General features: G+C 39.6%; 1 protein-coding gene across 10 annotated transcripts in view; it reads right to left on the bottom strand.

The window, feature by feature from the left end:
• The window catches only part of ofcc1 (orofacial cleft 1 candidate 1), a 126,336-nt gene that overhangs the window by 50,548 nt on the left and 60,880 nt on the right, over positions 1-14,908 (bottom strand). For all 10 annotated transcript variants that reach the window (XM_054766169.1, XM_054766172.1, XM_054766173.1 and 7 more), the window contains 2 exons: positions 6,332-6,423; positions 3,458-3,588 (listed from right to left, as the gene is read on the bottom strand). In XM_054766169.1, coding sequence (XP_054622144.1) covers positions 3,458-3,588; positions 6,332-6,423 — 223 coding nt within the window. The remainder of the gene's footprint in view (positions 1-3,457; positions 3,589-6,331; positions 6,424-14,908) is intronic.

Raw genomic sequence — 14,908 nt, 5'->3', positions numbered from 1 at the left:
GCAAGCCTTGCCTGGCCTGGCCGCCGCGTTCACGCTGCCTCAAGAAAGTCGACATTTGTTGGCGGGACACGCTGCTAATCATTTGAATTCCCTCGGTGTGTTCACAAGATGTCAGCGAGTCGTCTCTGATCTTGTTTAATATGTGACCAGCAGCTACGAATCACCAACAATGAAGAAACATGTCTTCAGTAGTGTTCGGTTGTCCCCTCCCCTTAATTTAGCTGGCTTTCAAATACAACAAACACCTGCGTGTGTACTTTGAAATAAGAAACGTCGCTTTCAGCCAGTTTTTGATGCACCGTGGGCGAGTTCTGCACCTTGTTGCTTTTAACTCAGTTTGAAATGCTGCGGTGCCCGCTCCTTGTTTGTTTGCCGCGCATTCTCCTTTTTCTCATTAAAATCAAATGCCGAAAGCTATGATGAAAAGGAAAAACTTCAGTCACTTCATTTTGATCCCAAAATGGGGTCCGGGAAAAGAAATGATTGCAGCCAAAAACTTAAGCTGAACACATGAGCAATATGGAGTCCATATTCATTTGCATACAAAACAGTTGAAATTTCATGAAGGAATAAAAGGGCATTGTCTCCTTTTTGCTTACCCCCCCCCCCCCAAAATTATGAGTTGTGCTTGCAGGACTTTTCAATATTCGCACAAGGAGTTCACAATATGGACTAAAATATTGGGACACCTGGTCGTTCGCAGCAAATGGAAGAAAATGTGGTTCATATTTTGCAGCTTGCGCTCTTTTGGGAAGACTTTCCACACGATTTTGGATGCTTGGTGCACTCTAATCAAGAAAATGGCCTCCCCCAAACTGTCTTCACTCCATCACGTTACATGTTAATTAGTAAATCATGCTGTTTGTGGTTGAATACAGCCTATTATTACTCTAAAAATATGCACATTGAAGAAAATTCTAAGTATTTTTGGTCTAAATGAAGCATAAAAATGGCTAAATGAACTAAAATACAAATATTGGGCATTCAGAAGATGCATTCAAAGACGCTGAATTATATGTAGTATTCTGCACTGGTCACTAGGTGTCAGCAATGTTTTGTGAGACTCACAAATCGCCGGAACAACAGGCTTTTATTGCAGGTTTGCACAAAGAAGCCTAATAAAAACACAGGCTACTGTTGCTGTAGTAACTCACTCCAAGCTAAAATTCAACTCTGAACCCCCAACGTCACTTCCGATCCATCCACTCAGCTCCTCGAGGGAACACAAACAAGCATGAGTCCTATTTATGCCTTAGATGGCTTATTTACTTTTATTATGTCTGCTATACTCGCTAATACGAGTGTAAAGGTGACTGTAGGGGTGTTATTTCATGTCTAGAGGGCTCTACTAATGTTAAAAAAGATGTCATAAACAGGTTTTTTATGCTCTAACTGTGAAAATATGAGCGGTCGGGTCTGGAACCAATTACTGTATACTAGTAGTAGCCGCTGAAAATGAGTCCACGGCACAGCCATTATTGTGTAAACAGCTGGCAACACAAGTTAGTAGCAAGATAACTGTCTTGCCAACAGTCATGCAGTGTCGAGCAGTTGGGCCGGGCTGCATGAGTGCTGCCGACATTGGGGAGCTGTGGTTCATTGAATGAAACATGAGGGGTTGCATTTATTAACACAACGTTCTGTCGTACGATGCGAAATGTGCCGCCATCACAGAAGACCAAGTCGGTTTGAATGTGCCACGCCTGTCTCTCGACCAAGTGATACTGATGAGACAAACCGGCCCAATTACTTCTTTATGCACCTGGGGTGTAGTTTTATCGACAATGCGGGGGCAGCGAGGCATAATACAGCAAGGTTTGAGGTGCCACCACGGGGAATTTGTGCATGACAAGTTTTGCACTCAGCCGCAACGTCTTTTTCCAGACCCTGAACCAAAAAATACTCCCACACGGCTGACATCAGTCCGACTCCTTGCTACTTTGTTAGCACGATGGCAGCATCGTCAGAATTGATTGCCCGTATCAGAGTGTCAATATTAGAGATTTGAGATGCAGGCTGATATCAGCCCGAGGTCTGATATCAACACCCCGACTTATTATATATCAGCTGTTTTCATGGAATGTGCACCTTAGTTATCTATTTAATTGTCATATCTGGAGGTGTTTGAAATCACCACGTAAAATCACTGATGCTAACTGCTAGCGTGTATGTGGGATTTTCACTGTAAGTTAGCATTGCGCTAGCACATTTGCTTGAATGCATTTTATTTATGTTGAAATTATTTTGTATCTGAGTTGAAAAATGTTTGGGCTAATTTGGGCTGCCGCTCATCAATAAGGTGATAGCGGGGTCCTGCAGCCAAACCACTGCTTTAGCGTAGTCAGTGTACATCGGGGGTGTCCTAACTTTTTCCACAGAGGACCACATTCTGAAAAATGAACGTGTCAACCAACACATAGAGATATGCTAAGAAGCTACAGTATATTTAGCCCAGGAAAAAACTGCATTTCAGCATTGTCATATGGGTGAAATGCTACTAAAAATTACATTTTTTCCATAATAATGTGAGTTTATTCTTATAAAACTGCGACTTTTGTTCTTCATTTAATTATGACTTTTTTTTCTTCATATTTTGACTTTATTCCTGTAAAACGACAGCTGTTTTTTTTCCATTTCTGCAGTTTTTTAAATTATTTCCCAACTATTTCATTCCAGCTTCCCTCTTGTCAATTTTCTTCTCATAATGATAATTTTTTTTTCTTTATTTCAACATTGTGACAAAATTTTTTTCTCACAAGTTCACTCTCCTAAAATTGAAACTTTTCTGTCATTATAAAAATATTTTTTTTCTCTTAATATTTTGGCTTCACGCTGGTAAAATGTCTGCTGTTGTCCCGTTTTTGCTGTTGATTTTTTCATTTCATTTTCCAAATATGTCAAATATCTAATATTTTGACTTTATTCCCATGTTACAAATTTTCCCCCGACCTAAGTTTCCAAAAATTACAACGTTATTCATTGTTTTTGACTTAAAAAATATTATTTAATACTTTAATATAAATATTATTCAATACTTTAATATAAATATGATTTAATACTTTAATATTTCAACTTCATGTGACTAAAATGACATTTTTCCTGAAAATTATGGCTTTTTTTTTTCCCCTTGCAAGATTCCAACTCTTCTCTTAAATAAATATTTTGACTTTTGCATTTTTTGCTGCTGGTATTGTTCTTTTTTTGTTGTTTTTTTTCTTGTTAAATGACATTTTTAGACTACGCATCACAGCCGCGCACTGCAAATGGCCCCCGGGCCGCACTTTGGACACCCCTGGTGTCCCCTATAGTATCTTGTGTAAGCATATAGATTTACCATGCACGAGTGCTGCCAGTGCAGTGGAGCTGTGGTTCATTGAGTGACTTTATTGTCTAAATAAGTAAAGCTGCGGTTCTGTGAGATACCGTGTATTTCATCATGAGTGGCAATGTGACTTACAGCAGGGAGAAGGTGTACTCCTCCATCTCCTCCACAGAGAGTTTGTGCATCGTGTGTTTGCCGCCGCCGCCGCTTCTGCTCCTGCCGCTCACGCTGGGACCGCGGCTATTTGTCTTCTTGATTGGCTCCTTCTGTGAGGAACAGGAATCGGGGAGAACACACGCGGACGTCGTTTGTAAGCAAAGCAGGAAGCAGGCCCCGGAATTTATCTTGGGGGATGCACGCGGTGACGGTGACAGCGGTGGCGCTTTTCCGAGCGTCTCCAAAACGCAGCGGCGCTGACACGAGACGAGCGCGGCGGCGAAATCGCATACGGCACGCCATCACTCACTCGCCGTCTGTTTTTATTTATTTTTTTTTTTTTTTGGGGGGGGGGTGTGCAGTGTTAAACATCCGATATCACACACAAGCCGTCGACCGTCACCGTCATAAACAGTCAAACGGAGTTAGGAAGCGGGGCTTTAAATATTCCGCCAAGGTACTTGGGAGCAGATATTATTTGTTAAGCCGCCAACACGTTAACGGCTCGCTTTCCCGCCCCCCCCCACCCCCCGTCAGCCCCTGCCTGCGTCGCCCTTGGGTGGGCTTAGTGCCTTTCTGCTTGAAGTTGCGAAATACTCACACTGATGTATGCTAATGAGCCCCACGCTCTCCCGTTCCTTCTTTTCAACCTGCGCCTCTCCTCCGTCGCCCTCCTCCTCCGTCCCTCCTGAGACAAACCCAGGAAGTAGTAAACGAGCGGGGCCCAATAAAAGCCCCATTCGTTTTCATAGGGCAATCTTTGCCAAAGAAAGCTCGGATTCCAGAGTGATGATCACAATAAAAAAGGTGGAAGGAAAGCAGAAAGCGAGGGAGAGAGCGCGGGTATATGAACCACAATGTTCTCCGGCGTCCCCCCCGCAATAAATTTAATGCAATACCTTAAAAGCAGATCTGGTATATAGCCGGATTCCTGCCCTGTGGGGCGAAGTGGTCGCCTGGAGAAAATTCATTTTAATTAGGCCTGCGCTGCAGGTCGAACGGTTGAAATTTGATCCCTCGTGCTTCCAGGCTGGGGCAAGCTGGAGATCACTCCACTTAATCATGAGACAACTGGGTTCCGCCGCCGCCGACGTTTGACAGACGTAGCGTGGCTTTAAAGAGCACGGGGGAGAGAAGCGGAAAACGCTCGAGCCTTCAGAGGATGCGGCAAACTAAAACCGATTTACAGAGCGGGTCGTCGCGGATTAACGGGCGGGCTGCGGGGGTCGCTTGTGCGTCAGCGGCGGGAGGTTAAAGACCTGCATGGGGTGCGGCCAGGCAGCGTGTGCTTAAATGTCGCCAACAACCACAAAGACAAAAGACGCAGACCGGAAGAGCAAAGTGGAACTGAATTTGAACTGAATTTGAACCGAATTTGATCTGCTTTTAGCTTGTCACGCAAGTCCGAACTGGCTTCGAAGGCTCCAAAATACCCGTCGGCGTGAAACTGCTTTTCGACAAATCTCAGATAAAACGCGAGAGAGGTGGGACGTAACAGGTGGGCTGTTTGTGAACAAAGCGGCACTTGGAGCCGGCTCACGAACGAAACACGTGTTTCCACTTTGCAATGCCGTGAATAGATTCTAAAATAGCCAAAAGATCTGAATAAAACATCTAAAATATCACTTAATTGCCGACTAATTAGACATTAGAAGCCCATCCAATAAGAAAGGAGCGATGGTGTCGTTAGCTTACGACGATCTTCGCACCTCCTCACGTATCCTGTTCGATCCCATTCCTCAGGTCACGAACATTTTATTTCTTGCTTTTAAAATCGTGTTTGAAAAAAAAATCAAAGATGGAAATAAATTTTTAAAAATATTTCTCCGCTACGTATATTTTTATCATTTTATTACCTTCTTTGATTTAATGTTTTAAAATTTTTAAACACTGCATTTTTCAATTTTGGTGAACGTGTTAACATGTGCGGGCACAAATTCAAAATGGCCGCCAACCTGTCTATAGAGGCCACTTTTGCCGTTGACAACATGAGCAGACGTTCGTTCAGCGCTTGTTGAAAAATAAAGTGTCAAAAATGCCTCATCCCTTTTCGTTTTTCTGATGCTTAAAACGTTCCATACACGCCTCGTAGATGTGCTAAGAAGTTTGATATATTAAAAAAAAAAAAAACACTGCATCTCACTTTTGTGATTTTGGTGAAAAAACGTATTATTAGTACGAACTTTTGCTGTTGTTTTGGCTCAAATTTTCCAAATATTTCCACATTTGTCTCAAATAATCCCCGTAAACGTTCTTTTTTGTGATGTCCTGACTTTATTCCCATGTTATAACCCCCCCAACGAACCTAATTCTTCTAAAAACGTTTGTTTCTCATAAACAAAAATTTTTTCTTGAACATTTCCACTTCACGCGACTAAAATACATTTTATTACAGTTTATTCTCCTAAAATTACAATTTTTTTAGTTTTTTTTTCCATTTCTGCTGTTGTTTTTCATGTTTTATTTTTCTTTTTGTGAATTTTCCGTCACGGAATTGCGTCCCATAATATTCCAACTTCAAAAAACACAATTTTTTCCTCATAAAATGAAAATTTTCTCATAAAAATCCAACCCTTTCTCGTCAGATTGCAGCTTTTTTTCCTCTTAATATTTTGAAAGTATTTTTTGGTCAAATTACTGCCGATTTTTCATTTTTGCTGTCATTGTTGTTGTTTTTTTTTTTTTTTTTTAAGTTTTCTTGTTTAGTATATTTTTACAATGTGCCGTGGGCCAATAAAAAACAGCCGTGGCCACAAAATGGCCCCCGGGCCACACTTTGGACACCGTTGATGCTTGGGACACCTTTAGCTTCACTGACACCTTCTTGTCTAATACATGTTCATGTGTTGCTACCTTGCAGTGAAGCCCAAGCTCCTCTTTCTCCCTGCGAGGATGACTCTTTGCTCCGGCGTTGCCACAAATGGCTCGTGGAGAAGAACCCTTCCCTAAAAAGAGAGAGAGAGGGGAAAAAAAATAGTTGATAGTTCCAACCATATTGTGATTTACACTGTAAATGTTAGTCCTACATTTATTTTATCGATATATTTAGATTACTAATGTTAGCAGGCTAGCAAAGTTAACATGCTGACACCTAGCATAATCGTGGTAAGTGTTTATGTGAATGTCGAGTTACGAAAATGGGTAAAAATGCTACTATGTTAATGTTAGCGTGCTAGCAGTGCTAACACGCTAACGTTAGCACGGTAACACATAGCATAATAGTGCTAAGTGTTGATATACTGTATGTGACTAGCAATGAAAATGGCTAAAAAGGATATTATGTTAATGTTAGCATGCTATCAGTGCTAGCATGCTAACGTTAGCATGCTAACACATAGCATAATAGCGCTAAGCGTTTATATACTGAATGTGACTAGCAATGAAAATGGGTAAAAATGCTACTATGTTAATGTTAGCATGCTAGCAGTGCTAACATGCTAACATTAGCACACTAACACATAGCATAATAGTGCTAAGTGTTGATATACTGCATGTGACTAGCAATGAAAATGGCTAAAAAGGATATTGTTAATGTTAGCATGCTATCAGTGCTAACATGCTAACGTTAGCATGCTAACACATAGCATAATAGCGCTAAGTGTTTATATACTGTATGTGACTAGCAATGAAAATGGGTAAAAATGCTACTATGTTAGTGTTAGCATGCTAGCAGTGCTAACACGCTAACGTTAGCACACTAACACATAGCATAATAGTGCTAAGTGTTTCCACTGTATGTGACCAGCAATGAAAATGGAAAAAAAATGCTACTATGTTAATGTTAGCCATGCTTGCAGTGCTAACATGCTAACGTTACCACACTAACACATAGCATAATAGTGCTAAGTGTTTATATACTGTATGTAACGAGCAATGAAAATGGCAAAAAATGCTGCTATGTTAATGTTAGCAGTGCTAACACATAGAATAATAGTGCTAAGTGTTTATATGCTGTATGTGTCTAGCAATGAAAATGGCAGAAAATGCTACTATGTTAATGTTAGTATGCTAGCAGTGCTAACACACTAACGTTAGCACGTAACACATAGCATAACAGTGCTAAGTGTTTATATACTGTATATGTCTAGCAATGAAAATGGCAAAAAAATGCTACTATATTAATGTTAGCATGCTAACACTGAGCATAATAGTGCTAAGTGTTTATATTCTGTATGTGACTAGCAATGAAAATGGCAAAAAATGCTACTATGTTAATGTTAGCATGCTGGCAGTGCTAACACGCTAACATTAGCATGCTAACACATAACATAAAAGCGCTAAGTGTTTATATACTGTATGTGACTAGCAATAAAAAATGGCAAAAAAAATGCTACTATGTTAATGTTAGCGTGCTAGCAGTTCTAACACGCTAACGTTAGCACGCTAACAAATAGCATAATAGTGGTAAGTGTTTATATACTGTATGTGACTAGCAATGAAAATGGAAAAAATGCTACTATGTTAATATTAGCAGTGCTAACACATAGAATAATAGTGGTAAGTGTTTATATGCTGTATGTGTCTAGCAATGAAAATGGAAAAAATGCTACTATGTTAATATTAGCAGTGCTAACACATAGAATAATAGTGATAAGTGTTTATACGCTGTATGTGTCTAGCAATGAAAATGTCAAAAAATGCTACTATGTTAACGTTAGCAGTGCTAGCAGTGCTAGCACGCTAACACATAGTATAATAGTGGTAAGTGTTTATATACTGTATGTGACTCGCAATGAAAATGGCAAAAAAAAAATGCTACTATGTTAATGTTAGCGTGCTATCAGTGCTAACACGCTAACAGACTGCGCTTTGGCGGACGAAGGTAATAAGCTATGATTCCCTAAATGCAACTATTAAGCTAGTGCATGTTAAACACAAGACAAGACAAGACAATAACAACAATATTCTACATTCTGGATTATCACTACCTTGATTGGTTTACAAAATTACAGAGATCACCGAAGCAAACAACGATGCAGTGCACACAGTTAAAATTGCACAAATTTGAAGTGCACAGTCATCTAGCAGACTCTAATGTATGCAATAAAAAGGTATAAAAAATAAATGAAATAATACATGTTTCCCATTTGTCTCTTCTTTGGAAAATTACTTTTTGAAGTGTTCTCTCCCCCCCCCCCATCCCTTTTTCCTGTAATTTAAATGGTAAGCCGCCAGATGTGTGTCTCATGCTTGAAGAGTCAGAGATCTGCATTATTTAGCATATTAACATTCACAGAATTTTAAAACGGGGTTCCTGCATTGCCTGAAGGTTGTAATTAAGTAAACCTTAGCTTTTATACATGCAAAAATCTCACTATGTGAAACTCGGCGCCCCAGTGGAAGCGGTCACATCGATATAATACATACCAAACACCCCCTCGTCCCCCCACCCCCCCTCCTATCAGTCGTAAACCTCTAAAAATAGGCGACCCATCAGAATTCCCTGACAGCTAAATAGTTTTTAAATGGCAGGACGAGAGCGGTGAGATCCATTTTTTAGGGGGTCTGAAATCTGGTTTCATCTCAACACTAGCTAGCGCTAATTACGACACTTTCATGTCATTACATAACTGAGCTACATTTTGCATCAGACATGAGTCAAATTTTTAAAAACAAGACACGCATACTATAGTTTAATATTTCCAACATTAAAAGAGATAACACGGAGTAATGCTGCTGGGGGTTTTGCATGAGAGGTGAGGAATATAAAGCACCACCAGGTGGATTTTTATATTTAATACAGAGCAGCGATTCATTTACAACATTGTCATTTTTAGTGGGTGTCTGGCTTCCTGGTCATGCTGGTTCTCTGCTGAGGGGGACATGAGTTCCGCATAATACTGCTAAGTGTTTATATACTGTATATGTCGAGCAATGAAAATGGCTAAAAATGATATGTTAATGTTAACATGCTAGCAGTGCTAACACCTAACATTACAGTGCTAAGTGTCTGCTTAAATTCATACTCATGAAAATCACAAAAAATGCTAGTAAGCTCATGTTAGCATGCTAGCAAAGCTAACGTTAGCATGCTAACACATAGCATAATAGTGCTAAGTGTTTATATACTGTTTGTGTCTAGCAGTGAAAATGGCTAAAAATGATATCATGTTAATGTTAACATGCTAGCAGTGCTAACACCTAGCATTACAGTGCTAAGTGTCTGCTTAAATTCATACTCATGAAAATCACAAAAAAAATGCTAGTAAGCTCATGTTAGCATGCTAGCAAAGCTAACGTTAGCATGCTAACACCTAGCATAAAAACGCTAAGTGTTTATATACTGTATGTGTCGAGCAATGAAAATGGCTAAAAATGATATCATGTTAATGTTAACATGCTAGCAGTGCTAACACCTAGCATTACAGTGCTAAGTGTCTGCTTAAATTTATATTCATAAAAAAATCACAAAAAAAATGCTAGTAAGCTCATGTTAGCATGCTTGCAATGCTAACGTTACCATGTATAATACCTAGCATAATAGTGTCCATCTGTGAAAATGGCTAAAAATGCTACTATGGTAATGTTAGCATGCTAGTAATGCTAACATGCTAATGTTAGCAAGTTAACACCTAGCATGATAGTGGGGTTGAAACGGTATACTGTATGTGCCTACCCATAAAAATAGCAAAAAATGTTAGCATGCTAACACCTAGCATGATAGCGCAATATACTGAACAAGCGCTCTGACTTTTTTTTTCGTAAAGTTACATGTACAAATGGCCAAAACGGTCCTATCTCGCAATGTCAAAGAATCCTTTAAAAAATTTCCGGATCAGCCCCAAAATTTAACCAGTTCTTCCAATATCCCATTTCCGTCAATTCCTGAAAATTTTTGTTATTTTGAAGACAAACAGACCGACAAAACGCTGGCTTGGCGGAGGCAATTACCTTTGTTTGTGCTCATTTTAATGTTTTCTTTATTTTTTTTTTTAATTACTGAAACTCTATTTACTTTAATACACACATTTTGTGACACGTAGCACATTCTAAAAATAGAATTTAACAAAAAAACCTAAAAAACCCCCCTGCAAAAATGAAAAAATCAGCAGTAATTACAAGAATAAAGCCGAAACATTACGAGTAAAAGTTGTAACGTACTGACAAAAAGTCGTCATTTTATGAGGAAAAACGACGCCATTTTAGTCGCATGAAGCTGAAATATGCAAAAAAAATCAACAAATAAAGTTTTAAGTCCTTTTTAGCCAAATTAGGTCGCGGAAAAACGTACAACGTTACAAGAATAGAGTCAAAATATTACAAGAAAAAAAAGTCCTAATTACGAGAACGGGAACTCTTATGAGAAAAATTATGTTTTTTGGGTTGAAATATGAAACGAAGAAAACATTTTTGGAGTTGTAATATCATGAGACGCAAACAGAGCAAAATAAAATTGGAATTTTTGCAAAATGAGGTTTGGGAATAACTTATGATGTGGGTCATAATTTTAGTAATTATTAGGAAAATTCACTTTCATCTTAAAATGAATGACGAAGAAAGCTGAAATATTTGGAAAAGGACAAAAAAACAACAGTAAAAATGGGTAAAAAAGGGCAAAGACTTAGTTCATGCTAATAATACACTTCACATTCACTTATATTGTTATAGTTAGTTCCCTAATTGCTGAAAAACAGGAGTAGAGAGTACTGCAGTACTGCAGTACTGCAGTACGTATGTGTTATACCGAAATGTACTGCATTACATGAAGACGCCATGGGTCCATAGATCTGTCTAAGCAGCAAGTCGGCAATGAATGCGCACAAGCGGACCAGGCGATGTCTCATTATGCATTCAAGGACGAAAGCAAACACAAGCGCCAACCGTTTGGCCCGCCGTGAATTCCGACGCGTTCGCTCGCCTTTTTCGCGAGGCCTCGACATCGCGCATCGTGCGGCGCTCCAGGGCTACGTCCGTGAACTCCGAGCCACGGCTCCAGCCTCTTCGAGCACTCAAGGCCGGCGACGATCCCCCGGTGCTACGAGCACGCGTGAAGACCAATGCAAGCGCGCACGCGCGCACCACCATTAATAACATTTTACACTGATTCTCTGTGTTTTCCCCCACAGTGGGAGGAGCGCTACCTTCTTGCACACCTCACTCGCCAAACAGGCCAAGGAGACAGAAGTGGCCCGAGGGCCACAACACCGCCGGGACCCCATCAGCGTGTTCGCGCTGACCGCTGAGCCGGCAGTTGCTGCTCACCTGGGCCCCAAATTGCCTGACGACTGCTCCGAAGTTGGGCGACTCACCCTGGAGTCTGTGCGCCGGGACACGGACTTTAATCCACAAAAATGAACATCGAGCATCACAAAAGTGAGTACACCCCTCAATTTTTTTTTAATGATATCTTCTCAAGGGGCAACACGACATCAATGAAACTTGGATGGACTTGAAGTGGGACTTCCATCCCCACGAACGTGTGGGCTCCGCAATTTTTGGGAACTTTGTTGGCCGTGGCCAGCAAGTAGAGGATGTCGGGCAGGGGCGTCAAACTGGTTTTCACCGTGGGCCACATCACAGTTGTGGTTATCCTCAGAGGGCCGCTTTTCAGAATTCTATCTATTCTATTATTACATTAATGTTTTATTAATAAGTCATAAAAATAGTCATTTTAAATTGGATTTGACAAAAGAAAAACATAAGGTTTTTTGTCAATACGGACAACAAATACAAAGATGGTCTTTTTAATAAAAAACAAAACAAAAATTAAGTTGTTTTTGTTGGTGATATTAATTTAGTTTTTACTTGAATGTATTATTTTATTATTTATTGTAAACGTACCGGTAAATGTTTACTGAATTATTGTAAAAATATGTTTTAAATATTACAATTTTCATATTGTTGTAAAAATATTTATGTATTCAAATTTGTACTTATTTAAATATATTTATATTAAGCAATTTTTTTTTTCATGGTAACGTATGCTATTTTTACAGCATACATGTAAAAACACGATAATGTAAATATAATTTTGCAATAGTATAAAAGTAAAATAATGAAAAACAAAGCTTAAAAAGTATAGACAAAATGAATATTAATAACAAAATTACAATATATATATATATAATTTTTTTTTAAATATTAAAATAAGTGTCCTTTTCCTTAAAATCATATCATGTTAATTTTAACATGCTGGCAGTGCTAACACCTAGCATTACAGTGCTAAGTGTCGGCTTAAATTCATATTTGTGAAAATCACAAAAAAAATGCTAGTAAGGTGATGTTAGCATGCTAGCAATGCTAACGTTAGCATGAGAACACATAGCATGATAGCGCTAAGTGTTTATATACTGTTTGTGTCTAGCAGTGAAAATGGCTAAAAATGCCAGTAAGCTCATGTTAGCATGCTAGCAATGCTAACGTTAGCATGCTAACACATAGCATAATACACATAGCCCTACGACAGAACACCAAGTGCTCCACTTAAAAAACTGACCTGAGTGATATGATATTGTTTTGAGTGATATATTATTATTCTTATTATTATTATTGTGAGTTATCATCAATGCGCCTGTTAACAGCATTATGACAGCACATACTGTATATAAAACGATAAAAACTTTTATTTTAGAGGGCTATTTGTCCAAATAGGCGCCTCCCGTGACGTGCAATGCTAGCTGGCTCACGCCGGCTCGTTTTCTCTCGTTAGGACGCACCAAAAAGGGGAAAGAAATATGGGCTCATGTTTCACATAAGGATTTTGGATGGTGGGCAAGATGGTCCCCCCCCCCCAAATTCCAGTTTTCCTTTAACAAGATAACTAAAACAAAAACAACAAAAATAGAAAAAAAAGCGCAGTCATTTCACAAGAATAAAAGACAAAGTATTAGGACAATAAAGTCGGAATATTAACAGAAAAAATATTAACGACTAAAATATGTAATTTAAAAAAAAACGTTGAAATATTATGAGAAACAAATAAAAAATACAGTTGCAATTTTAGGCAAATTAGGTTGGGTAAAAGTTATATTAAAATAATAAAGTCAAAATATGATGAAAATAAACACATGAAGAAGAAGAAAGTAAAAATATTTGTAAAAATAAATGAAAAATGAGCAAAAAAAAGTGTAACGTCAGGAGAAATGGTTCATGTTAATAATACGCTTTGTCACTGATAACACAAAACTGAGATGCGGGCTGTTTTTTTTTTTAATTTTAATAAACAAAATGTCCTGACATCCTGCATCCTATGATTTTTCAGCATGCGGCCCCCGGTGGAAAATGTCTGGACATCCCTGATTTTGACAACAATGACTGCGTGCTGACTTCTTTTCAGCGGATAGCAAATGTACACAAGCTGCACGCCGACTACTCTAAAAATGCATTTTTACAGTATCGCATTTCAGCAAGCGTTTGACCACGCATGCCTGGTGAAGCGCAATATTGAATCCATCAGGAGGATGCAGCGTTGGGATGATTGGGACCGCATGCTGCCGGTTCAAAACCACGATAACAGGGACCGGGGGAGGGGGGCCCTGAGGAGACCACATCCTGAAACTGAAGGGGTGACGCTTCGAAGCGGACATTCGATAAGGAAAACCCCTGAAATCCCGCAGAACCGCTCGGGGGCGCCGGATGTCTTCACGGAGGCGGCGAAATGAAGAATCTGCATGCTCGTGGTGATCCATCCGCTAATGGCGATCACGAAACAAGACGCTGATCTAATTAGTCATGTCGGTTCAAACAAACCCGATGAAACTGGATCATTCATTTAACGGGAAAGGTCACTTAACCCAACGTGCCTCCGGCCAATCTCCGAGTTAAAAAGCCAAATACTCTCCATCACGCTTGGATGAGTCAACTGAGACATTTCATCCAAAAATAAGCTATATCATTACACAATGACTTTTTCTTTTTTTTTTTTTTTCGGGGTTGAAACACGTCAGTTATTCTCTTCGATTGGGATGTCAGGTTTTGTTCCCAAACAGACACCTCACACTTTTTTTTTTTTCGAGGGGGATTAATTAAATTTTAGCCTCGGGAAGCCAAACTTCCAGCCCGACTGTCATGCTCGGCTTTACGTTACGTCGCACGCCAGGAGGCCTCCGTGTGCTCGTCCCGGTTCTGAGACAAACGAGTGATGAGGAACATCCGGCGAAATGGGAAGGAAACGTCTCAAACCTGAATGCTTGACATAAAAACTGCGGGAGGGAGGGGAGTAATTCCTTCCCCGTTTCCCTATTGAGTTGGATTTGCATTTTCGAGATCGGTTAAAGCTGTCCGCCCAATGGTAATCCCTCCATATAAACAGCAGCATGTGCTCCAGACATAATGCAACATGAACGGATCTGCATGCAAAAGAGGCAAAAACGTCACTTCGGCTTAGGCAGCGGCGGCTGTGAGGGGCTTGCTGGGACACCTTTTGATCCGTTATTTCACTTACGGATCAGGTTCACTTCCAAAGCAACCTCCTCACCTTTGGTGATGATG

Source organism: Dunckerocampus dactyliophorus, chromosome 21 (genome assembly GCF_027744805.1).
Source record: "Dunckerocampus dactyliophorus isolate RoL2022-P2 chromosome 21, RoL_Ddac_1.1, whole genome shotgun sequence".
NCBI classification, from domain to species: Eukaryota; Metazoa; Chordata; class Actinopteri; order Syngnathiformes; family Syngnathidae; genus Dunckerocampus; species Dunckerocampus dactyliophorus.
The sequence above is the reverse complement of the archived record's forward strand: the minus strand, read 5'-3'. Positions and strand labels throughout refer to the sequence as shown.